Source organism: Dasypus novemcinctus, chromosome 1 (assembly GCF_030445035.2).
Source record: "Dasypus novemcinctus isolate mDasNov1 chromosome 1, mDasNov1.1.hap2, whole genome shotgun sequence".
Lineage (NCBI taxonomy): Eukaryota > Metazoa > Chordata > Mammalia > Cingulata > Dasypodidae > Dasypus > Dasypus novemcinctus.
This window is the reverse complement of record NC_080673.1, coordinates 129370825-129398079: the sequence shown is the minus strand read 5'-3', so window position 1 is coordinate 129398079 and position 27255 is coordinate 129370825. Positions and strand designations below refer to the sequence as shown.

Sequence of the window (27255 nt, the reverse complement as noted above, 5' to 3'; positions counted from 1 at the left end):
ACTTCATTTCCTACTTCATATTTGCCTCCAATACTTGTTCAAGTGGCTAGGGGAAAAAAGTCTTTGTTGTCAAAAAGTGAAGCTGCTGAGAATTTAAGAAAGGATTCTATAGGAATATTTGTTGATGGTATTTAGCCCCATTGAAGGGATTTGAACCTCTGGTTTGGCTTGCTCATCATTTAGGATGGCTAATCTGTTTTCCCTATCCATTTTGGTTATACCCATCCCTGTAGGAAATCAACTACTTCCATGCTCCAATCTTTACTTTACAAGGATGTTTCAAGGACAGTTATCTTCTGATATATCAGGGATTCTTTCCAAGCAGGTCTTTAGCTACCTTGCTGTATAATCTTGGAGTTGTTTTAATCATATTTAATAACAAGTAATGTTTATTACAGTCTTACAATATTCTTATACTGGGCCGAGTGCTTTATGTTTACTACATAATCTAATTCTCACAAAAACCTCATTAGGTAGGCTTTATTATTAACACCAGGTTTTTGTTTTGTTAGGTTTTTGTCTTTTGTCTTTTGTTTTAGGAGGTACTGGGGATTGAACCTGGGACCTTGTACATGGTAAGCAGGTGTTCAACCACTGAGCTACACCTGCTCCCCAATGAGAGTAGGTTTTCTTCATTTGTTTGTTTGTTTGATTTTAGGATCAAACCTGGGACTTCATACAAGGGAAGCAGGCACTCAACTACTTGAGCTACAGCCACTCCCCTACCCATTTTATAGATAAAGAAACTGAGGCATAGTTTCCAGGGTCACATAGCTGTTAAATGGCAGAACTGGGATTTGAACCCAGGAAGTCTGACACCAGAGCCTAGGTGTTTCCCTGATGTATTCTTCCTCTTCTTTCAGGTTATTGTTTTCAAAGAGGTAAAGCTGACTCCCAGAGAACACATTCAGGGATTCTCTTCTCACCAAGAGAGCCCCAAATACTAAATGGCACCATTCATCATACCATCTTCTTTGACACATTTCCCTTCCTTCCCAGCAGTATGGCCATGAAATTACTGTGCCCAGCATAAAACCCCAGAACCCACCCTACAGAACCAGCTGACAGCTTTTCAATGAAGCCCAGTTGAGGAATTCCTCAGGTAAATTTATGCAGTATGGGAGTTCCGTCAGCCACTACTCACCTCATCCCTGGATCCCTGTCCTCTGCATGCTAACCAGGTGAAGATCAGACCAAAGAACACACCTACAGCCATAATGATGTAGGGTATGTACGTGATGACTAAAGCAGTGTTAATCACAGATTTCAATCGACCTGCAGTTTCTTCATCAATAAGCACAGACTGGAGGGGAAAGAAAACGCATTCCCTTAATCAGTAAAAATCCAAGTGTAATGTTTTTTGCTGTATGTTTCTTCCAAATCACTAAACACAATTTGGGTTTCTCCTCCCATCAGCAAACCAGATACACTGAAACTTTTTTGATAAATTAGAATAACCAGAGGGTCATATATTTGTTAACATTGTATCTTTTCTCATGGTGGCATTTATTACTCTCAAAACAGTTTGGGAAAAGGAGGGAAAGAGTATCTGGAAATGTTGAGATAATAGCCTCTTTTATTTTTTATCAGATCACTCCAACTCACTGTTCAAAATCCAGCTCAGTATAACTTCCATGTTTTCCCTGCTCATCCAGGGCCTAGTTAAAGGCTCCTTCTCTGTACTTCCATCCACCTCTCTAAAATCTTCTACCTTGTCCTTACATTCTGCATTGCCTTTTGGTCTCCCCCTGACTGTTTGAGGTCCCTGAAGCAAACAACTTTTATCTCAGTAAACAACTGAGTATAGTACCCAGAACACAGTAGATGTTCAACTAATGTTGGTTGATTGAGCAAATGAATGCATGAAATGCTCCAATAATGAAAAGTGGCAAGTATAATTTCCTTTCAGTTAGATCTATAGAGTAATCAGGACCAGAGATCTTGACAGAAAATGTTCAGAGAAGTTGTGAGGCTAACCAGAATTCCAGAGGGTGTTGATAACTAAGGGAATGTATGAGAATAATACTTTCTTTACTCAGAGCAGAGGTATAATTACCTTAAACCGTCATGGGTGAGATAGCTGAAGAACATAAGCCTATAAGAAATTATGAGCCACAAATGGGAGGTTGGGCTTAACTTAGACTTAATTTGCATTGGACTGAATCAGAGGATTTAGGTTCTCAGGCTGATTCTTCCACTAACTGGCCAAGGTTCCTCTGGACCAGAGTTTCCTCCTCTTAAAAAGAGGTGGAAGGGGAAATGGATGTGGCTCAACCATTTGGGCTCCCATCTACCATACAGGAGGTCCAGGGTTCAATGCCCAGGGCCTCCTGGTGAGGGCAAGACTGGCCTGTGCCTGCGGAGAGCTGATGGCCCACACCCGCGGAGAGCTGGCGCAGCAAGATGACCCAGCAAAGAGAGACAAGCAGACACAGAAGAACGTGCAGTGAATGGACACCGAGAGCAGACAGCAAGCAAGCTGCAAGGGGGCAGGGGGAGGCCAAATAAAAAAAAAATTTAAATAAAAATCTTTAAAAAAAAAAAGCACAGCAAAAGTTGGGAGTTGAGGAGACTTCACATGTGCCATTACTATGAGCAGAGCCAGCAGAACAGGACCTTCTGCATTTTCACAAAACTTGGCTTTCATATCCCTCCCCACAAACAATAACAAGGACGATCCAGGAGCAATCACGAAAAGGTATACTACAAGCTGGTAAATACTTTCCTATGAAACAATAAAAACCTCATCTTGAGTTATAATCACAACCCTTCAAAAGTTTATAAATGTGGCTATTACTATAATATTAAATGAAGACAAGATACAAAACTGCAACAGTGTGATCTCAACTACGTGATATCAAAACCAGGAAAATACTAGAAAGCAACATGGGAAGACGTCTGCTGCATTTGTCTCTGAAGGATAGTTGACTGGTGGTTTATTTTTTTTTAAGCAGTTTTATTGAGATATAGTCACATACCATATAACCTATCCAAAGTGTACAATCAATGGCTTTTAGTATAACAGTATTGTGAATTCATCACCACAAAAAATTTCAGAACAATTTCATTATGCTGATTTACTTTTTAAATGTTTTTTAATTTCCTAAGAGTTCTCTATAAACAGCATGTTAGTTTTACAAGATGACAAATGCAAAATTATATTTTAAAAAATTGTTATTAGGAAAAATTTTAGAACACATTGAATAAAATAAAACAAAAACAGTATGTCAATGGGAAGCAGATAGGGCTCAAGCAGTTGGGCACCTGCTTACAACATGGGAGGTCCTGGGTTCAGTTTCCAGTGCCTCATAAAGAGGAAGAGCAAGACAGCAAGCTGATGCAACAGGCTGGCATGATGGGCTGGCATGACAAACTGACACAACAAGATGATGCAATGAATGATGCAACAAGAAGACAATGAGGAAACACAATGGGAGACACAACAAGCAGGGAGCAGAGGTGGCTCAAGTGATTGGGCACCTCCCTCCCAAACGGGAGGTCCCAGGTTCAGTTCCCAGTGCCTCCTAAAAAGAAGGCAAGCAGAGCACACAACAAACAGACACAGAGAGCAGACAGTGAGCTCAAACAATGAGGGGGAGGAGAGAAATAAAGTAAATCTTTTTTAAAAAAGCTAAAAATATTTTTAAAAAACAGTATGTCAGTAAGACTCAGATTTTGTGAAGTTATTAAATTTTAATTTTCCTTTTTTGCTAATTGCTGTTATTAAATTTTCTACAAAGAACAAGTATTTTTAGAGAACAAAATAATAAAAGCTTTAAGAAAATGTTAAAACAAGTCCACCAATGAGTAATTTCTTTAGGAATAATACCCTACATTTTTCCCTCAAAAGTGGGTGAATGAGGGGAAACTGAGGATATGTAACTATGTATATAATATGTGATTTAGGAAAGAATTTCTCATGGGTGTCATACATAATGGGTATGTTGTATTAGATATACAACAAAAATAAATAAATACAATAAAAAAATAATGGGGAAGCAGATGTGGCTCAAGAAGTTGGGCACCTGCCTACCACATGGGAGGTCCTAGGTTCAGTTCCTCGTGCCTCCCAAAGTAGATGAGCAAGACAGTGAGCTGACAAGATGGGCTGGCACGACGAACTGACAACTAACGCAACAAAATGATGCAGCAAGATGACACAATGAGGTGACACAGTGCAGAAACACAATGAGAGACACAACAAACAGGAAGCAGAGGTGGTTCAAATGATTGGATGCCTCCCTCCCACATGGGAGGTCTCAGGTTCGGTTCCTGGTGCCTCCTAAAAAGAAGATTAACAGAAAGCAGACAGCAAGCACAAAACAAGAAGGGGGGACGGGGGAGGTTGGGAGAAATAAATAAATAAATATTTAAAAGAATTAATGGAATGTTTGGAACTTGCAGAATACACTTTGATTTATAAAACTTCTATTTATACTTAACATTTAGGGGTAAAATTTCTGTCGTAGATTGGGAAAAGAAGTATGGCTTCACAAATGATAGTGTAACTTTTAGTTTAGAAATTCTAAAAGATATAAATTGTATTACATGTGTATTAAAAGCTTGTTTTATTTAATTTTGTGTATATGTGTAGTGTTAGATAAAAAAAATATTTTTCACTTATCCATTTAAACACCTTGTTACTTGAATATTGTGTTGACTGGTCTGAAACTGGTCGATTTTGTAATATAGCTCTTCTAACCCAGAAAGCACCCATGCCTCAGCTGTGCTAATTAGATGCTGGTGTCAGCAGGAGCCAGAGGTTAGTGGGACATGTCTGCCGTGCCTTCCTGCCACCTTTGTGCCTACCAAGATGCTGATTCCTCAAAGCGTAAGACCCTTTGATGGTCACAAACCTCTAATCATAAAATGAAAATGAAAGAACAGTTGAGTTTTAAAAACATACTGTGGTAGACTAATTAAGCAGTTATTTTCTGTGTATATAAAGTTTTCTCAAACACACCACTGTAAGAGTGCTCATTGTCGCTTTAAATGTCAGCTATGCCCTATTCTGTCTTCTATCACATGTACTATTGGTGTAATTGCACACCAGAAGTAAGTTAAGCAGTGCATTACACTAACTGGATCCCTGCTTATGTGAGCAAAGGAAAGATGGACCAACCAAAGATGAGAGCCTTGTTTTCTCTTTTGTCTAGCCTGTTTTGAAATCTAGCGACCCAGGATTCAAGCTGTTAATATCATATGAAACTTTGCCTCAGATTGGATCAGTGCAGTTAACTAATCTGAACCTATTGATCTTGTGCAATGCTTGAAGCCAGATCCTCTTTCTGCCACCCTCTGGATCTCCACAACTTTTCCTAATATAGTAAAGCACAACTGTGGTCAAGTGATAGTTGTGAAGGAGGTCAGTATAGTCTATGCATGTTGTGTAATAGTGAGTGTTTCAGCCACCTTCTCCCAAAGTAAAATTTATATTGTAGTGACTAGAATTCCATTATGTAGACTTAACCTTGCTAGGTGCTTTTTAGATTGCTTAAGTTTTTCAAGATTTTAAAAGATGTATAAGGTTAAATACAGTGGAAATGCTGTGTATCTTTTGAAGCAATACCCATTGGAATTTTAAGGGGAAAAAGTACTGCTTCAGAGAAATAAATTGCTTGAACAAAGGCAGGATCTGTTTCCTGTAACTCATGTTATATGTTTGCCTGTAGTAGAAAAAATTACATTTTATGCTGATGGATAAGGCAACCATGTATCACTAATATTAGTAGACATCTATCACATTTATTTAATTTATGCAGTGTTGCCAAGACTTTAATTTTCTTCTCTCTTTTCCTCCTCCTCAATTAATGAACAGTAAATTAATGTTTTACAAGCTGGCAGGATTCTGAAAAAAGGGTTTCAACCAAAAAAGGTTTACCCTGGACACCTAGATGTGGACTATTTATCCTGTTTTAGCAGTGTCTGACAGTGTTTCATTCTACGTTTGCATTTTGTTTCTAACATAGTTAGCTCCCTAGAAGGGAGTTTCACCCAAATAATGTTGAGAAGGGAAATTTCTTTCTTCCACTTTTCCAAATAAAATCTGAGACAGGCAAGTTCATGTAAGCATTTAAACAGCAATTTGCTGAGGACAGGCAAGTTTTAAAAAATCATCTTTCCCCCTTTATCAACTGTAGATATCAGCATATATACACAGTAGACCTTACAATGGAAGTTTTCCAAGCTTGGGTAGTAAAAACATATCCATGGTTCCCTCCCAGGACTTACCTCATTGAGATACATCACTGGGAAAACCATAGTTCTAATATTTCCTGTTTCACTACAAAGATAAAAGAGAAAGTTATGTTGTAGATATCGTCATTATGATGGCACACTAATCTGGAGAGATAAGTTTATATGGGAATTCCAGCACACCTATTTCATAAAGTACCCAGATTTTACTGCCGACTTCTTAATTATCTTTGCAAATACATGTAAGTAAGAAGTTAAGATTCCAATATTCAGCCTACACATGTATTTAAAGTGTTAACTATCAAAACACAAGATGCTGAAAGCAAAAATTCATCAAAATGATTACTTGTCATGAGAGTCATCTTGGAGGAAGCTACACACCCAAGAACAGTGCTGCTGTTCCTCAGAATGTTCTGTGCCTAGCCCACTTAGTTACCGTCCTCAGAGTAACAGCCAGGAACAGTCATTTCGGAGCACTTAGCACATACCAGCACTACACTGGGTGTTTTGTGGACATTACCTCATTCAACTCTCACAAAACTCATCAGCAATAAGTATTATTGTCCCAGGTTTGCAGACGAGGAGGTTATGGGTCACAGAGGCTAAGTAATTTGCCCAGCATCACCATGAATAAGTGGTGGAGTCAGGAGTAAAACTCTATTTTGATTCTACGGCCCCAGCTCTTACTCATTGTTATACTATCTCAGGAATACATACAGTGATTTCAAAAGTCATTTTTGCAAACCACATTTGCTTCTTAGAAAGGTTCCTGACAGGTAGAGTTAAATCTGGCAAATCTGATTGAAGAATACACCAGGTTTATCTGTATGTGTGTGTGTATGTGTGTGTGCATGTGTATATATAGAGATATATATGTGTCTGTATTTTATATATATGTGTGTATACATATATATAATATATATAGTTTTGTTCTACATATGTAGAGTTTTGTGTCCAGTTTTGTCACATAATCATTTTCTCATATCTAAAAAATTCCCATTGAAAATTTTGAGTGGGAGATTATATTTTAGGACTCATGATTAAGTAGTGATTTTTAGATGGAGTTGGGGGAGAAAGGCTGGATGGAAGAATGTAGTCAGGAGGCTATTTAAACCATCCTGAGGAAAGCATATGGCTATCTCAGGTGGGAGCAGTGAGAACAGAAAGGAAAGACGGGAACCATGTTGAGGGGATGCCTACTGAAATGAGTAAGACTCTGGAGCTGTACAACTTTACTAGCTCTGTGAGCTCCAGCAAGTTACTTAAACTCTCTGTGCCTCAGTTTCCTCATCTGTCAACTGGGGGTATACAGGATTGTTGTAAGGAAAAAATGAGTTCATGCAAGTAAACTGCTTGGAACAGCACTGGTTCATGGAAAGCCCTCTATAAGAATCTGGTTAAATAAAACAAGTAAATTCCAATATCAAGGCTCCCTATGAAAATGCTGATCATGCCCCATTCCTGAAGGGCAGGGGTGAGCAGTTAGAAGTGAGCTGTATTCCTCCTGACCCCAAAACCACCAGAAAGTCAATGTAGCAAAACTCCCTCCGCCTCTGTAGAACAAAAGCAAAACTTACACAAAGCCATCTAGTTTTCTGACATAAACGTTGACTTGGAACCTTTTAGCTGCTCTCAGGATAATTCCAGTCAACTGCAAAACAGACCAGTGAAAAGAAAATGTTAGAATTTATTAAACCACAAACAGTATTTTCAGTAGTGCACCATTTCTGTGTAGTTCTACTGAACAAGGGGGGCTATTACAGTGTTTGATATGCAGAGTGGAACAGGGGAAAACCAATCCCCACAACAAAATGGGAACTGTTGTTTTAGATGCCTGGTAGACTGAGGCTTCTTCAACTTATAATTTGCCTGTGGGCCTAGGGATCTTGTTAAAAAGCAGATTTCTGATTCAGTAGGTCAGAAGGGGGTTGAGGGGAGGGTGGTTAGATTGTGTTTCTAACAAGATTCCAGAATGCTGCAGTCAGCAGGCCACACTGAATAGCAAGGCCCCAGAGAACCCCAATAGGAGGAAGACCCAACAGACACCCTGCCAGGTCTGGATATCCAGTTCGATGTCCAGAGAGCTTGGACGGGGACGGTGTGCACTGCCTGGGAACAGAGCTTAAGTATGCTCAGGCCCACCCAGCGGGTCACAGGAGGAACAGCTCCAAGAGCTGTCTTCCCCACGACGGCACCATCTTTGCACTAAGGTTTTGGCACTGTGCTTCTCCCTTGGCAATTAAGAGCACCTGCTACGTTTGGCTGATAAAAACAAATTGACTGATTGATGGCTAAGAGAGGAAAGGGAGGACACCATACCTGATCTTATTCACAAAAGGATACGACCATTGGTTTCATAGATACACAGGCAATGGGTGTAGCTAAGAGTGAAGTGCCCATAAAATCTGGTGTTAAAAAAGTGTTATTACTTTTTAAAATTGTTGCATGGTGTTTAAAAGCCCAAGGACGAAGATATCTGATCTTCAATTTGGTTCCTACAATAAAAGGCTTTCACTTGAAATGATATTCAAATCTTTTTTTGGCATGATTTTAGTCTTTCTCCTCAATGACCACAGGATTAAAGTATATGCATTAATCTCATGCTTTTAAAAAATTAATATCCTATAATAAACTCTCAAAAGTAACTGTAGAAAGAGGTTTGCCATGAGTATATATTTTAATATATATGTTTAAATGTCAACCAAAGTATTTCTCTCAGTAAGCAGAGGAATGCCATCATCTATCTTACCACTCTGTGCCCCAGTGGGGAAAATGTTTATGTACTCGGGTCCGAGGCTGGGAGAGAAGACTGGCCACATTGCATGCGTGGGTCCAATCTGTTGTTTCCAATAACTGAACTTTCACTGTTGCTTTTTTGTGAACCTGGTATTGCTGGGATGGCTGCACGTTTGAGCTATGGCAATCAGCCTTCTATGACAGGACTCTTGAAGGGCTTTGCATCACATTGCACTGAGCTGAGTTTTCCCCACTTAAATACACACATGAAACGGAGATAGTCTATTTCTTAAGAATGCTCAGGACTAAACCAATGTACACTGGAGACACCGAATAAAATGTCTGCTCTGTCACCAGGATGACGTGTGTACTCACAGGATTAATGTCCACAAATGTCTCATGATATTCCTCATTTGGATGCATGCCTACTATGGCTGAAACAAACTTCTCATCTGCTTGGTAGAAGTGCGGAAAAGACATAATAATGGGTACACCTGCGTTTTAAGGAAAACAAAGAGAAATTATTGGTGCTGATTTGAAAGTCTAAAATAAATAAAAGTTCCTGACCACACACCTGGTTCCTAAGAAGAAAAAAAATAGCTGTACGTAACTAAACATGGTGCTGAGGTATAGGAAGGCAGAAATGATCCTGTATTTCCTAGTTCAGGAGCTATACTTCATTTTCTGATATCTCATTCATACCCAAATTATTTTATTCTATAATAAATAGTGAAGGCCTGGCTAAATTATTCTTCAACAAATATCTACTGATCCTACTGATCCTAGAAAGTGTCAAGAGCTATCTATACATTATTTTAAGTAATATTCCCAGCAGTCCTATGAGAATATAATTTCATTTTATATTTGAGGAAACTGAGGATTTGAGAAGTTAAAAAATTTACCCAAGAGCATCCAGCTATCAGGTGATGGAGGCAGAATGCTGATGAATGAGGATTGTCTCACCTCAAAGCACTTGTTTCAACTACAAACCTAGACCAGTAAATGGAGTCTTTTTTTTTTTTTGCTCATTTTTCTGTTTTTATTGTTTTCCCAAAGTTGGGCCTTGGTTTCCTGAATATGTTGATGCAGAAATATTTAAGTCTACATGCCCAGCTTCTGACTAGATCAAAGTGGCTCACATGAAGACTCTGATGGCTGTTATTTACTTTCCTGTTCATTTTAAAAACTAAATATTTCCTTTAACAGGTTATTAAAGGAAACATATTCTAGCTCTTGCTATTGAAGAGGTGAGAGGCATGTAATAATTGTTGCCAATATATTTTTGGAGAAATGAGCTCATCGGCAAGTATTTAAAATTTGCTTACATATCCAACAGTCCATGGCTCAAGATATGCATTTGTGTTTTTTTTAAGGGAATAAAATATTTATTTTTAAGGGAATAAAAATATTTTATTAGTTCACATAATTGACCAAAGAGGGGGTCTAGCTTTAGGCATGGATTGATCCAGAGGTTCAAATGATGTTATCAAAACTTCATCTCTCTCCGTCTCCTGACTCTGAGTCCCTCTGTGTTGGTTTCATTCTCTGACTGCCTCATTCCATGTGATAGTTATGACACCATTGACAGTTCCTGCCTTACTTTTCCATACAGCTCACAAACTCAGAGAAAAAGTACAACTGTGTATGTGTGTGGATCTCTCTCTCTCTCTGTAACATACACAGCACAAAATTTTACATTTTAACCACTTTTTATGTGTACAATTCATTGATATGAATTACATTCATAATATTGTTCTACCATCACCACCATCCATTACCAAAACGTTTTCATCACCCCAAACAGAAACGGTAACAAGTAATAACTCCCCATTTGTGGTGGTTTGGAACTATATGTACCGTAGAAAATCATATTCTTATGGATGTAAATCTATTGTAAGTAGGACCTTTTGATAAGGTTACTTCAGTTAAGGCACGGCCCAGGGTAAGTCTTAATCCTCTGACTGGAGTCCTTTATCAGAGAAAGTAATTCCAAGAGATAGAAAGCCAAGGAAGCAAGAAGTTGAAAGTAACAAAGCCTGAAAGAGAGGGGAAGGACCAGCAAACTCCATTATGTGCCTTGTGATGTGGCAGAGGAGTCCAGGATCGCTGGCAGCCAGCCTCTGAGAAAAAAGCATTGCCTTGATGAGGCCATTTTATAGTATCTGCTTTCAGCAGCTTAGGAAACTAAAACAGATGTATCCTTCCCACCCTTAGTCCCTGGTATCCTGTAATCCATTTTCTATCTCTATGAATTTGCCTATTCTAGGTATTTCACAAAAGTAGAATCATACAGTATTTGTGGTTTTTTTTAAATGTCTGGCTTATTTTACTCAACATATCTTCAAAGTTCATCCACACTGTAGCATGCATCAGAATCTCATTCCTTTTTGATAACTTAATATTTCCATTGTATTTATATAGCACCTTATGTTTATCATTCATCTGTTGATGGACACATGAATTACTTCCACCTTTTGACTATTGTGTATGATGTTTATAAGTATTGATGTACAAATATCTGTTCACACCTCAATTTTCAGTTCTTTTGTGTAGGTACCTAGAAGTGCAATTTCCGAGTCATATGGTAATTGTTTCAACTTTTGAGGAACGGTCAAACTGTTTTGCTTTTCACTGTTAAACTGTTCCACAAAGTCACAGTTTCCTTCTCTTTGAACTACAGTGACCTTTAAAATGTATTTCTAAAGTACACTGAGGACTCGGGAAACGGACTTGGCCCAGTGGTTAGGGCATCCGTCTACCACACGGTAGGTCTGCGGTTCAAACCCCAGGCCTCCTTGACCCGTGTGGAGCTGGCCCGTGTGGAGCTGGCCCATGCGCAGTGCTGATGCGCTCAAGGAGTGCCCTGCCACGCAGGGGTGTCCCCCGTGTAGGGAAGCCCCATGCGCAAGGAGTGCACCCTGTAAGGAGAGCCACCCAGCGCGAAAGAAAGTGCAGCCTGCCCAGGAATGGCGCCGCCCACACTTCCCATGCCACTGACGACAACAGAAGTGGACAAAGAAACAAGATTCAGCAAATAAACACAGAGAACAGACAACCGGGGGAGGGGGGGGGATTAAAATAAATAAATAAATCTTTAAAAAAAATTTTTTTTAAATAAAAAATTAAAAAAAAATAAAATACACTGAGGACTTAATAAATCTCTAGCCCTCACATAACCTTCCAAGGAAGTTATCACCCTCATTTTATGGCCGAGGAGACTGATATTTGTAATCTTTCATCAATTCAGCCAATTTTCTAACAATTAGAATACAACACAAACCCAAATCTGCCTGACAACAGAAAAATTCATTCATCCCACTATACAAAATATTCCCCTGAAAATTCAAACAACTTGAGGATAATCCTTTAGAGTTTAACTTTTCAGTCCAAATTTTGGGGATACATAAGAGGCAAAGAATTATAGCAAAAAGTTGAAGTCTTGCAAAGTAGAATTTTTCTATTGATTCTGACACCAACTTCTTGAGGAAGCAGAATGTTATGAAAACAACATGAAAAATGTATCTACATTTGTGCCTTGAGCCAGATGTACATTGGCTGAGCGGGCAGGGACACTTGCAGAACCAGTCACCCTTGTTCTTTATCTCCAGGTAAAAGATACCATATTCCCTGGCAAGGTGGTTTTCAAATAACTAGACACTATCTTCACTAGAATCACCTGGAGTCCTTGTTAAAAACAAAAAAAATTCTGGGCCCTAGTCTATCTGGGTGGGACTCTGGGACATGTATTTACAACTTTACAGATAATTCTGATACAAGGCCAGGTTGGGAGCCACTGGTCTCCAGACAAGGCTAGAAAGGTAGACCAGTGGTCTCAGACTTACTCCCAAAAGAGATTGTAAAACAAATTAGACAAGGAAGCAAAAGCACATTATGTTTTATTCAGGAGAAAAGGGCAACTTTTTAAGTTGAAAGCTGAGTTACAAAGAGGAACATCTCAAAGAAAACCTTTAAAGAGGAATTACAGCTCAAGAAGACAATCACCATACACATATGAGAAGACCCTAAGTTCTAGCAGGGACTTTACTCATAGAGAATTTTTTTTTTTTTTTCAAATTTCTCTCCCCACCAGCTGTCTGCTCTCTGTGTCCATTTGCTGTGTGTTCTTCTGTGACCGCTTCTATCCTTATCAGCAGCACCGGGAATCTATGTTTCTTTTTGTTGCATCATCTTGTTGTGTCAGCTCTTCGTGTGTGGGGTACCATTCTTGGGAAGGCTGTGCTTTCTTTTGCACTGGGGTGCATTCCTTGCACATGGGGCTCCCCTACGCGGGGGACACCCCTGCGTGGCACGGCACTCCTTGCGCGCATCAGCACTGTGCATGGGCCAGCTCTACACAGGTCAAGGAGGCCCGGGGTTTGAACCATGGACCTCCCATGTGGTAGGAGGATGTCCTATCCATTGGGCCAAATCTGCTTCCCAAGAGGATTTTTATAATAACCATGGTCCCCTTTAAGCTCTGATTCTACAATTACAGAATCTGGCAAGGCTATCCTGAATAATTATGCAATATATGATTGTTAAAATTGACTAGTTTTTAAGATGAAGAAATACATTTATTGTAACACTAAGGTAATTCAGCCTCATTCACAGATAGGAGCATAGTAGCTCAGACATTAAGAAACACTGGGGAATTGGTGGCCAAGGTTCGAAACTAAACCTGGTCCTAAATAATTGAAATCTTTGCCAAGATATGTACTTTCTTATAACTGAGTTTCCCATTTTCCCTTTTAGCATTGTTTTAAGCACAAAATCAGCTAATACTTTACATGTATACGCTACATGTAAATATGTTAAGCACTTAGAACAGTGACTGCCACATATTAAGCTCTCAGTAAACATTAGCTATTACTATTCAAACTTTTCAACTACTGCCCAGAAAAATTTCATGGCATTCTAGAAATAAAAAGCATTACAGAAAAGCCAATCAATAAATTTTGACTATTCAATAGCCATGTTATAAAGCATTACTCTTGAAAGGTCTTTTTTTCTACGGGGTTGACAACTTATTCTTTGTTGAAGAACTCTTAATCCTTCTGCATTCTAGACACTGATAATTCTGTTCCTTCTTTTAAGTTCTTACCATTCTTGCAAATGCTGACATTCAAGACTCCTGAGCCAAGGCAGTTTCCTTCAGGTATACAGAAGCCGGCATTGTCTGAGGAATTGGCTAGTATTTCTGCAGGCACCTTATACCGAAAGGCTGACATTCCCTGCACACTCTCAAAGTCACTGAAAGTTATATACACTGACCTGTTAAGAAATAATAAAAAGCCAGTGTGAGCTCTACTCCATATAATCTGCCCTGAACCAGTAAGTTAACAACAGTTCTCAGGCAAAAGCTTACAGTGTAAGTGGAAAAGGAAGATGCGAAAGAATGCTTCAAAGGAGCTCACCCAACTCAAAGTGTAATAAAGAAGATCAATTTTAATGAAAGAAGTTTAAGAAGTATCAGCTATGGTAATACCCAAACAGGACAAAGAGAAAACCAAATGTATGGTGAAAATTTAAGTTGATGTTAGAAGGAAGACTAATGTAAGAAATTAAGTCTTCCATACCAGCATGGAAACATCCCATAGCAGATGAACCAGAAGCAAAGAAAAGAAAAGCAAGGCAAAGGCAAAGTAAAAGCAGAAAAGGCAGCAAAGGGCTCAGCCTGGTAGATTAAAAAGTGCCAATTTGGACAGATATTAGTTTAAAATATATACTTTAATATCCATTTCCCCAAACACAAACAATTAGTTTATATAGTCAGTCTGAGTCGTTTATTTCAATGGTGCTCAACATAACTCTGGCTTTAGTCCTTACTAAGTTTCACAGCGGTCCCATAAAATAGTAAATAACTTTTACATATATATAGCACATGAATGATGGATGAAGCACTTTCATGTATACTGTCTTAATTGATTTTTTCAGCCTTTCCTCTGAAGGCCAAGAGGAACTGCTTTCTGACCCTTACTTTTTTAAATCTTTGAACCACAAGCAACGATACTTCTCTCGCATACTTACTAAGCACATGGGAGTTGCCTTCCACTGCACATCCCACCCCTACACCATTTTTTTTAACAAATCAATTTTAGTGATACCTATTAATAAGGCATAAATCCATCCAAAGTATAAAATCAATGATATTTGGTATAATCACATATTTGTGTGCTCATCACTTAAATCATTCTTAGAACACTTCCGTTACTCCAATAATAATAATAATAACTTATCATCTCTCAATCTTTCTATGCTTCCCCTGCTGAACATAGCTATTCTTTTTCCTTCTTTCTAGTATATTTGCATTTATGATTTGTAAAAGCAGTCTTATATATGCAATATCACCCATATTCATGTTTTACATGAGATTTTACAATCTTATACAGTCCCTTGTTCCAGTTTTTAGCTTTCCTTCTACTTTCCTTCTAGTAATATAAATGCCTTTAGGCTTTCCCTTTCAACCATTGTGTTACCCTTATAATAGGTCTGCTAGTTACAAACACCATGATATGCTTTTACCATTTCTATTCATTTCTGAAGATTTACAAACAACTTTTTTACCAATTCTGCACAGATTAACCCTCAGCTTTCCATTCTCTACCTGCCTTCTATTTTCCGGTAGCCTATATTCTAATTATTAACTCCATGAGTTTACAACAATATATTTCGTTCATAATAGTGAAATCTTACAGTATTTGTCCTTCTGTATCTGGCATGCTTCACTTAACATAATGTTCTCCAGGTTCATCCATGTTGTCATATGCTTCACTACTTCATTTTTTCTTATAGCTGCTTAATATCCCATCATATGTATACACCACAATATGTTTATCCATTCATCAGTTGATGGACGCCTAGTTGTTTAAAACTCTTAGAAAGCAGAAATGATGCTACTATGAACATTGGTGTGCAGAGGTCTCTTCGTGTCTCTGCTCTTAGTTCTTCTGGGTATATAGCTAGTAATGGTATTGCTGGGTCCCACGGCAAGTCCATATTCAACTTCCTTAGGAACTGCCAAACATCCTCCATAGTGGCTGCACCATTCTACATTCCCACCAACAGTGAACAGTTATCCTATCTCTCCACATCCTCTCAAACATATATAGTTTTCCAACTTTTTAATAGTAGCCAGTCTAACAGGTATGAAATGATACCTCATTGTAGTTTTGATTTGCATTTCCCTAATCACTAGTGATGTTAAACATTTTTTCATGTGTTTCTTTACCATTTTTTTTTCTTCTCTGGACAATTGTCTTTTCAATTGTCATTTTTCAATTGAGCTGTTTGTCTTTTTATCATTGACTTGTACGGTCTTTTTGTGTATCATGGATATTAAACCCTTGTTGAATACATGATTTCCAAATATTTTCTTCCAATGAGTTGGCGGCCTTTTTGCCCTTTTGACAAAGTCCTTTGAGGTGCAAAAGTGTTTAATTTTGAGGAGATCCTATTTGTCTATTTTTTCTTTTGTTGCTCATGCTTTAGAAGTAGGGTTTAAGAACTCCTGCCTACCACAAGTTCTTAAAAATATTTTCCTACAATTTCATCTACGAGTTTTATGGTTGCCACTTTAATATTTAGGTCCTTGATCCAGTTTGAGTTAATTTTTGCCTAAGGTGTGAGCTAGGGGTCTTCTTTCTTTCTTTTGGATAAAGATACCCAGTTCTCCCAGTTTATTGTTGAATAGAGTGTTCTGGCCCTGCTAGTAGAGCTTGACTGCTTTGTCAAAAATTTCTTGACTGTAGATGTGAGGGTCTATTTCTGAATTCTCCATTTGGTTCCATTGGTCAATGTGTCTGTCTTTATGCCAGTACCATGCAGTTTTTACCATTGTAGCTAAGTAATATGCTTTAAAGTACAGAAATGAGTCCTCCAACTTCTTTTCTTCAATTTTAACCTGTTTGTGTCCTTACGTCTGGTGTCTTGTAGACAAATATAAATGGCTCATTTTTTTTTATAATTCTATCAGTCTATGTCTTTTGATTGGATCATTCAAGCCACTAACATTCAATGTTATTACTGTAAAGGCAATACTTACTTCATCCATTTTGTCCTTTGGCTCTTTGTTGTCATATCATTCTATTGTTTGCCTTCTTACCCTTTAGTTTACCCTTCCTAATAATCTTTATTTCTGAACTCTTCTCCAAATCTCTTATCTTTGTTTTTTTTCTTTTCAGGTTTCAGCACTTACTTTATTATCTCTTGTAATTCTGGTCTTTTGGTAATATATTCTATCAGTTTTTGTTTGTCTGTGAAGACTCTGAACTCACCCTTATTTTTTTTATCCCCCCCACCCCACAGCTTTTTTGTGTGCTGTCTGCTGTGTCCATTCGCTGTGCATTCTTCTGTGTCTGTATTTACTTTTATTTACTTCCACCCGCCCTTGCTGCTTGTTTGCTGTCTGCTCTCTGTGTCCATTCACTGCGTGCTCTTCTGCGTTTTTGCTTGTCTCCCTTTTTGTTGCGTCACCTTGCTGAGTCAGCTCTCTGAGGCACTTGCAGGTCGGTGGCACTCTGCAGCACTTGCGGGCCAGGTGGCACTCCACGCACCCGGGCCGGCTGCTCTCTGCAGAGTATGGGCAAGCCTGCCTTCACAAGGAGGCCGGAGTCTAACAGATTGAGCCACAGCCACTTCCCTTACCCTTATTTTTGAAGGACAGTTTTGATGGTAACAGAATTCTTGGCTGGCAGTTTTTTCCTTTCAGTAACTTAAATATATCATACCACTTTCTTCTCCATGGTTTCTGGTGAGAGGTCAGCACTTAATCTTAGTGAGTTTCCCTTTTATTTTATGTAATGCTTTGGTTTTCTCTTGTTGCTTTCAGAATCCTCTCTTTATCTCTGATATTTGTCATTCTGAATAGCAGGTGTCTCAGGTTAGGTCTATTCTGATTTATTCTGTCCTTCTTGGATAAAGATATTTATGTCTTTCATAAGGGTTGGGAAGTTTTGGGTTACTATTTCCTCAAATATTCTTTTTGCCCCTTTTCCATTCTCTTCTCTTCTGGGACACTGATAATGCAAATGTTTGTGTGTTTTGTGTCGTTATTCAATTCCCTGAGACTCTTTCCATTTTTTTCATTGTCTTCTCTTTCTGTATTCTTATCTTTTCCAGTTCAAATGTTCTGTCTTTGAAATCACTAATTCTGTCTTTGAGCAATTCGAATCTGCTCTTATATGCCTCTAATGTAATTTTTAATCTCATCTATTGCCTACACTACTTTTAATGAAATATTTTAGGCAAGCAGAAAAGTAGAGAAAATAGTATTACAAATATACTTTTGTACCCACCAACTGCCACTCCCTATATAACTCTTCTGATTATATTTCCTTCTTTGCCTCCCAGAAGTAACCTCTGAATTTGGAGTTTATCATTTCCATACAGATCTTTATACTTTTACATGTGAACATATTCATAAATAATATGTGGCATTTGCTAATTTTAAAAGCCATATATATAGAATTCCATTTGCTCTTTCTATAATTTGCTTCTTCATTTAACATTTATATTGTTGAGTTTTATTACATTAATGTACATGGCTCTGGTTTTTATTTTAATTCCTCTACAATACTAATCATATGAATATACCACAATTTATATATCCATTCTTCTTTTTATAAGCATTTAGATTGTTTCCAATTTTCCACTCCTATAAACAGTATTGTAATAAAAATTTCTTTATACGTCTCTTTGTGTATACATATACAAAAATTCTTCAGGTCAGGAAACCTTCGTAGGAGTAAAATGCAGAATCCCAAGTTTGGACATCTTTGGCTTTATTAAATATTGTCAAATGGCTCTCCAAAGTGATCATGTCAGATAGGAATGTCAAATCTTTTTACAAAAAAAGCTGTTGCCCTTCTAGGTTCTCTTGTTTCAGTCACTTTTCTTAACTGCATTTTCTCCCTGATATTTCCTTCTTCCTCTAATCCTTCCACAAATATTTACTAAATAGGGTAGCCAGTTAGAAGGTGGCTAGGATAGTCTATATGAGAGATGGAAAGGATATGTGGCACAGACAGTGGGGATAGAGAGGTGGGGTTAATTCAAAAGCTACTTTTGAGGAAAAATTGATAGTATTTGGAGACTAATTAAATACAAGTGAGGAGACAGAATGTATACTGTCACCAATGTTTCTGGTTTGGGTGACTGGAAAGATGGTGCACTTACGTGAGATATGCAACAGTAAAAGAAGAGCAATTTGGAGAAGTGTGAGAACAATGACTCATCAGTGTCAAATGCTTCCAGGTCACTTCTGACTTGGAAGAAAAGTTTCCTAGAAAACTGAAGATAATTCAGACTGCAAGGAGTCAGCGTTTCATGAGTAAGCAAAAGAGTGTTGGAGGTCATAGGAATCAGTCACTTGTTCAACCAGTTTGAAGGTGAAGCACATGAGAAGCAGCAGTGGCACCATGGTAAAGGGGAATCAGGGTTGAGAGAAGGATGCCTTCTTCATATAGCAGAGATTTAGTCATGTTCATTTGTAGAGAGGGAGTAGGCAGGATACAGGGATAGATTACAGTGCAAGTGATAGTAGATATGATCAATGGAAAGATAATAACATACCTAGAACTATGAAATATGGACAATAGATGATTTATTATGCTCTATGTAGAGGTTACTTGCTCTCAGGCAGAAGACCAAGTCAAATTTCATTCTTGACAGAGCATATCTTAATAATAGCCAACACTAAATATTCCTTACTGTGTGACAAGCTTTGTGCTGAGAGTTTTACTTATAGTAACTCCTTGTTCTCACAACAACCCTTAAAGTAGGTAACTATCTCTATCCCTATTTTACTGATTAGGAATGTGAGACCCATAAATGTTAAAATAACTTGCCCAAGGTCTCACAGCTTTAAGTGGTGGAATTCAAACCAGTGCACACAGACCTGGAGTTCATGCTGTGAACCACTACACTATACTGCCTCTCAATATTATGACATCAGCATTTATCATTTATTAGCATAAATATCCATGCTTAGTAAGTGTGGCTACATCTCTTCCTCACTTTTGGTGGTCTTGCACTAAACAACTTCTTTTTAAAGTTCTCACCTGCAAAAATCAGATGCAAAGACATAAAGGATTTCATCTTTAGTTATTAGTGGATGAAAAGAATCTCCATCTGTCCCATTAATCATATTGCACTTCTCTGTTGTCCACCAGTCAAGTGACCTAAAATTAATAAGTACAGAAAGGGTAAAGTTGATAAAATTTGCTTTTAGATTTTCTTAAATGGTTAGGACTTTTCAAAACATAACTGGGAGCTGGCTACCCCAGCATCTTCTTCATGCATAGACACAAGGGAGCTCTTGGTTAGTGATTCCCAACCCCCACATCAATTTTGACAGAGGGGAGTGCAAATTCTCTTTCCTTTCTCAAAAAAAAAAAAAAAGTATATCCTACACAGAGAATAAGAAATACATATTTATTAAAAGCAGTGATCCAATTTAGCCTTAATAATAACCTTGTTCATGGTGAACACACAGGCAGAAGAAATGGAAGTTATTTGAAGCAGGCTGATATACCAATTATCCTTTGTGGTGCTAATAAAAATCCCTGCTCCAGCTTGGGAGGAAGAACTGTAACAAAGAGTTCAAGTTGACACAAGCAAGGCCTACTAAGCTTCACTGAATGGCCACAATCTTATATCAACATCCTGCTTGCTAATTAACAAACTTGCCCAAGATAGCTCTGGAGTTTGGTGCCTCACCAGGGAGCCCCCTACTTCTGAGTGAGTTTGTGCTCCTGAGTGTGACAGAGTTGGACTCAGATGTGACTTCTCTCCACCTGCCTCTTCCGTCCCTTCAATTTGAACCTATAGTTGGTGCCGGAGTTGATAGGTGTATGTCCAAGAGACTTGGATCGTTGGGCTGTCCATGTGCCAGTTGGGCACTGAGCCTCAGTGGAGTTGCAACACCTACTCTCCAGTTCATTGCGCTCACCCAGGACAACTGACAAGGAGGTGAGGATGGACAACCACCATACCAAGGAACCAAGGGAGTCTACAACTGCAAGCAAAACAGTCCCATCCATCAGCCATATGGGATTGCGGCCTCCTCTCAATTAGAGGTGAAGTGAGCATCACCATCCCAGAATCCTCAGGACTGGGGAATAAAATATGGACTAGAGTAGACTTACTGGTATTCTACTATAGACTTATTGGTATTCTAGCAACGGAAGAAATTATATCATTGATGTGGAGACAGTGGCCACTGGAGGTGCTGAAGGTAGGGAAAGGGAAAAGAAGTGTAATATGGGGGCATTTTTGGGACTTGGAATTATCCTGAATGACATTACAATGACAGACACAGGCCATTATATACCCTGCCATAACCTACAGAATTGCATGGGAGAGAGTGTAAACTATAATGTAAACTATAATCCATGCTTAGTGGCAATGCTCCAAACCTGTTCATTAATTGCAATGAATGTACCACATTAATGAAAGAACTTGTTAATGTGGGGAAGGGTGGGAGGTGTGGGGAGTGGGGCATATAGAAATCCCTAATTTTTTGTATGTAACATTTTGTGTAATATAAGTATCTTTTTAAAAAATTAAAAACATATCTTAAAAAAAAGATAAATCTACCTTAAAAAAAAAAAAAGGACACCTTGCCCAAATAGCTCCTATAGCTCCTGTAGTAACCATAAATCATGCCCCCTTTAGCCCTCCCATACCCCCCACACCCCTCCTTTTGTTTCAAGCAGCCATATAAGCTGTTTCCCCAGCTCACCCTTTTGAGCAGAAACCTCTTTTGGTGCTGCTCCTGCATTAATGCAGCTTTAGCTCAATAAACTTTCTCTATATCTGCTCTTTTTAAGTCTTTTATTTTCAGCACAACACATGTAGGTATGTAGGCATGCTTTTTTAAAAAAATAATTTTAAAAGGGTAGTATACTAGGCATGCTGTTCTGCACCTTGAACTTTGCCCTTTATATTTCTTGGAGATAGGCTCTCTTGCTCTTTTTACCAGCCAGACAACTGTATTTGAAATTATTTAAGGGACAAGTTAACCATTAATTTCAAAGGTTTTGTAGAATCTACCTTTGCATCTACTTGGGTGAGCAGAAAGAAGCTGATATGAGCTAAGCTTTCTGTCAGAATATTTCAATGGATTATGACCAACAGAAATGCCTATGTGAAATATTTATATTTACATATATATAAATGAGCTTGAAATTTTTCATTACCCTAAATTTCTTTTACAAAAGATCCAAGAATTTGAAGCTACAATGAAGTCTATTTTTCTTGAAATGCTACAGGCAATATAAAACACAAAGCTCCAATGTGCTTTCCATTTTTGCATGGATAGTTGAGAAGCTTAGAAGTAAATTTAATGTTCTAGAACAGAACTCCTCTTACCTGAGAGGCCATTAAGAATTAGCCTCTTTTTTGCTTCATGGTTTCTAATTTCTCTGACTTAAAAAATCATCTTGTTTTACATGTAGTTTTGTAAACTGCCTCACTTCCTTTTTAGAAGTAGTTTTTATAAATTGCACATTAAAGTATAAAATAAAAAATATTTCTGAGATGCTATAACACTGAAATCAAATATATTTTATCCTTAAAGAAAAATACACCAAAACCCCACAACCAGTAAATTAAATTGAAAAGAGGAAAATACATACATACACAAAAACAACAAATACTATAGCTACAACTTATTCAATGACTACTACTAAGCAGGAAGAGTGAGACTTTTCACTGCTTTATAATTCATGCCCGACCATCTGAAAATCAAAAATCTACAAATCAAAAATTTTAATTTAATTTATAAAGTCCTATTACCCAAACCTTACTTTATAATATAATAATTATAAGAATATTTATACATTTACAGAATTGTTCTTCCAAAAACTAAATAATTACACTAATAAAACTTACGTTTTTCCATTCCACTCCAAAATCTTTGTAAAGTTAAGGTAATTATCTTCTCCAGTTAGAAAAACATAATCTCCATCGTTTGTCCCATTTTTCTGAAAAGAAGTGAATACGATAGATTAACAAATTTAATCTCCTTAATGAAACTGCCCTAGTAGGCCTACCTCCTACTCGAGACTCTACCAGGAATATGGAACAGAGTATTTTGTTAAAAACCATATTGTTATTTGATGGTTTTAAAAAGTATAAGCCCAATAACCCTATGAAAATGGGGAAAGGACTTCAATTTCTTCAAAAAAAGATATACAAAATGACCAATAAAAACATGAAAAGATGCTCAAAAATCATTAGACATTAGGGAAATGTAAATCAAAACAACAATGAGAATTGTATGCTTTATTAAAATGTATCAAAATTTATTTTAAAAACAACAGTGAGAGAACACCTCACACCCACTAGGATGGCTGTAATAAAAAAGGACAATAACAAGTGTTGAGAGGCTATGGAGAATTGGAACCCTCATACATGCCTGGTGGGAATGTAAAAGGGTGCAGCCACTGTGGATACAGTTTAGGAGTTCTCAGGTTGTTAAGCACAGAGTTAACATATGACTCAGCAGTTCCACCCCAAGTTATGTACACAAGAGAAATGAAATTTATGCATGAATGTTCAGAGCAGCTATTAGCCCTAAAGTAGAAACTATGAAATTGTCCATCAATCGATAAATGGATAAACAAAATGTGGTGCAGTCATACAATGTAATTTCTTTGGCAATAAAAAGGAATGAAGTACTGATACATGGTACAACATGCATGAACCTTGAAACATTACACTAAGTGAAAGAAGCCAGACAGGAAAGGTCCCATACTGTATAATTCCATTTATATTAAATGTCCAGAATAAGCAAATCTATAGAAAGAGAAAGAAGATTAGTGATTTCCTAAGGATGGGGTAGGGGGGCAAGGAAAAAGTGGAGAGTGACTGCTGATGGACACAGGGCTTCTTTTGGGGGAAATGATGAAAATGTTCTAGAATTAATGGTGGATCGTTGCATAGCCTTGTGAACATACTAAAAAAACAATGAATTCACTTTAAAAAGTGAATTTTATGGTATGTGAATTATATCTCAATTTTTAAAAGTATAAGCCCAAGCCTAGGACCTGATGATTCATAATTGATCTATGGCTATACGAGAAAATGGTTTTAATATAATCTCATTTTCTATTAAGCTTCTTTTTTTTTTTAAATGGAAGTTTATCATTTATACATGAATATACATAAACCATAAGTGTATAGTAAAAGTTGTAAACTTACAAAACAAACATGCATATCATCATATGGAACTCCCATACATCACCCCACCAACAGCACCTTGCATTGTTGTGAAACAATTGTTGCAAACTAAGAAAGAGCATCATTAAAATATTACTACTACCTATAGCCAATATCTTACATTTGGTGTATTTTCCCCCAACCCACCTGATTATTAACAGCCTGTATTAGTATTTTATACTTGTTATAGCTCATCAGAACTATTATGTAATATGAATGATCTCATGAAATCCTCACAATAACCCAATAACATGGGATGGTAGACAGAATAACATCCTAACACCCAGAATCTATGGCTATATTATCTCTCATGGCAAAGGGAACTTTGAAGATGTGATTAAATTAAGGATTTTGAGATGGGAAGATCAACCATCTGGATAAACCCAGAAGGACCCACATTGCTATATATTATAATCAAAGTGCTGTATGCCAAAGATGGAGAATTCTGAAAGCTGCAAGAAGAAGCAATGTTTCATGGACAAAGGAGCGTCAATATGATTAAATGCCAATTTTTCACTGAAAATTGACAAGACAGTGGGATGACATATTTAAAGTGCTGAGAGCAAAGAATTGCCAGTCAAGAATTCTATATCCAGCATCAGGGTCTGGACAAGGGAATGACTCGTGTTTCACAGCCTCATCACGGAGAGTCGCTTGGTTCTTAGCTCCTCACGATGTCGACTACAGATACATGAGCCCGAAGCAGCTGGCTGGCTTTGATAAATACCAGGTACACCTGAGAGTGATATTGGCAACCTGGCAGTTATACAAAATAACTGCTGAAAGGAAAAGGCAGGGAAAATGAAGTTTTCCATAATAAGGAACTGGAAGACAACTGGTTTTTGGTACAGAAGGAAACATGTACAGTGCTATGGATACCAATCTACTTTCTCTGCTACTATGCATCCATTTTAGAATACTATAGTAAAGGTATTTCCTGCCTGGCTGGCTCCAAATCTGATAACTGTTTCTGGATTTCTGCTGGTTATATTCAATTTCCTACCTACAACATACTTTGATCCTGACTTTTATGCTTCAGTGCCAGGACACAGGCATGTACCTGACTGGATTTGGATTGTAGTGGCATAGCATATACTCTTGATGGTGTGGATGGAAAGAACTGGACAGAACCAATTCCAGCACCCCCTTAGAGGAGCTTTTCGACCAAGACCTTGATAATTGGTCATGTGTTTACTATGTTGTAACTGTGTATTCCATCTTTGGACAGGGATCAATTGGGATCATTGTTTTTGTTCTTAATTTCCCATTATAGGTAGTTTTGTTTCTTTCATCCTGTCTCACTGGGAGAAACACAGCATAGGGATTCTTTTCCTGCCATCGTGATATGACAATAGCCAGGTGACTATTTCTTTTGTCTACTTAGTAACTGTGATTATAGGACCTGGTATGAACCTTTCCTGTTTAATTTCTTATATAAAGACCCATTCACTGCAATGATTATTGGTGGTACATTATGCGTGACTCTACCAATGAATTATTAATTTTAAGAAGCTATAAAAATAACACCTTGAAACACTATTTGGTCTATGAAGCCATGGTTCCCTTCTTTTCTCCATGTTTGCTCTTCATTTTGTCTACAGCATGGATCTTTCTGTCACCTTCAGATATTTTAGAGATACATCCTAGAGTGTTGTACTTTATGGTTGGAACAGGCTTTAGCCAACATCACATGCCAGCTGACTGTCAAATGAGCAGTACCTGGTGCCTGAGTTTGGATTGGTTTCTTGTTCCACTATCCTTGTTTGTTGTGGTGATATACTTAGAAGTAGCCCCATACATCGAGAACATTCTTCTACATAAATTAATAGCTCTTTTACTCTGGCCCATATCCATTAGGAGTAGTAAAGCAGCTGAGCAGCCATTTTCAGATTTACCCCTTCTCACTGAGGAAACCAAACTCAGATTGACTAGGAATGGAGGAGAAAAAATTGGCCTGTAATCTACAGAAAGAAGTACTGTAAATAAGATGCTTGTAAATATTTCATCCATCACCACTGAACTAAACTAATATGCTTGACAGACATGGGACCTCAGCGTTGGTGGCACTTGGACACCAGGAATGAAACATGCACTGAACTTATAAAATTTGGGGCCTATTTCCAATTTATTTTATTTTTTTATAAAATCATGTGGCATTTTGTTTACACATACAATACATTAAACTAGAAAAATGTTTCTATTGATTTTCCTCCCTTCTTCCCTCCCTCCCTCCCTCCTTCCTTCTTTCCTTCCTTCCTTCCTTCCTTTCCTTTCCTTTCCTTTCCTTTCCTTTTCTTTTCAGGAGGTACCAAGATTTGAACCTAGGACCTCATATATGCAAAGCAAGTGCTCAACCACTGAGCTACACCTGTACTTCCTATTGATTTTTACTTCATGTGTCCTTAGTGTTTTGGTTCATTTTGAGTTAAAAATGTTTTGTTTTTATTTTTTAAAACCCAAAAGTTGTTTTAGGAACACTGATAACATTCAGAAAACCACAATATGTTTTCAAATTTGGTGCTGTATAATAGTCTTTAGCTATGAAGTTATCCGTTGCTCAGATCTAACACAGGGAAAAAGAAAGAGCAAGTCACCTTCAGCAAGAGAGATCAAATAATTACAGAACCTTAATACAGTTGCCAAATACTGGTTTCTCTTGCATGGAAATGCTTTTTGTTCTCATGTACTAAGAGAGCTAAGATGTACTTGGATTCTCTAATAATATTCTGGCTCACTCTATTATGGAACACATCTTGATAAATTGTTTAATTTTCTTTTAGAGAAAAATATTAAATTGAAACTTGATAGACAACGGGTTGTGATTAGAACTCCACCTGTAGCATGGGTCATTTTTTAATGTGGCATTTCCCCTTCCATGGCAGGTATGCTGAGCTTTGGTGCCTGAGGAACATGATTGTGTAAGTGCACATGACAGTCCCAGCCTTATGATAATTACTTGTAAGGAATGGAGATAAAGTACCTTAAAAGGGAAAATTAATTTGGAATTAGGAATTCATGACCAAAAATAGTCTCTGATTCAATTTGCTCTTCCTTAAAACTCGTTTGTCTGGGTGTGGTGGTTGGGGGGAATAGGCACTGTTTTTT

At 37.8% G+C, this 27255-nt stretch overlaps 1 protein-coding gene and 1 pseudogene across 1 annotated transcript in view; one reads left to right on the top strand and one right to left on the bottom strand.

Annotated features, from left to right (window-relative positions):
• The window catches only part of SCARB2 (scavenger receptor class B member 2), a 92862-nt gene that overhangs the window by 2455 nt on the left and 63152 nt on the right, over positions 1–27255 (bottom strand). The window contains exons 5-11 of the mRNA XM_004472584.4: positions 22822–22913; positions 19989–20108; positions 14033–14202; positions 9307–9425; positions 7773–7846; positions 6232–6283; positions 1145–1303 (exon numbers count right to left, since the gene is read on the bottom strand). Of these exons, the coding sequence (XP_004472641.1) occupies positions 1145–1303; positions 6232–6283; positions 7773–7846; positions 9307–9425; positions 14033–14202; positions 19989–20108; positions 22822–22913 (786 nt within the window). The remainder of the gene's footprint in view (positions 1–1144; positions 1304–6231; positions 6284–7772; positions 7847–9306; positions 9426–14032; positions 14203–19988; positions 20109–22821; positions 22914–27255) is intronic.
• On the top strand, positions 24842–26078 carry LOC139439262 (ethanolaminephosphotransferase 1-like; annotated as a pseudogene).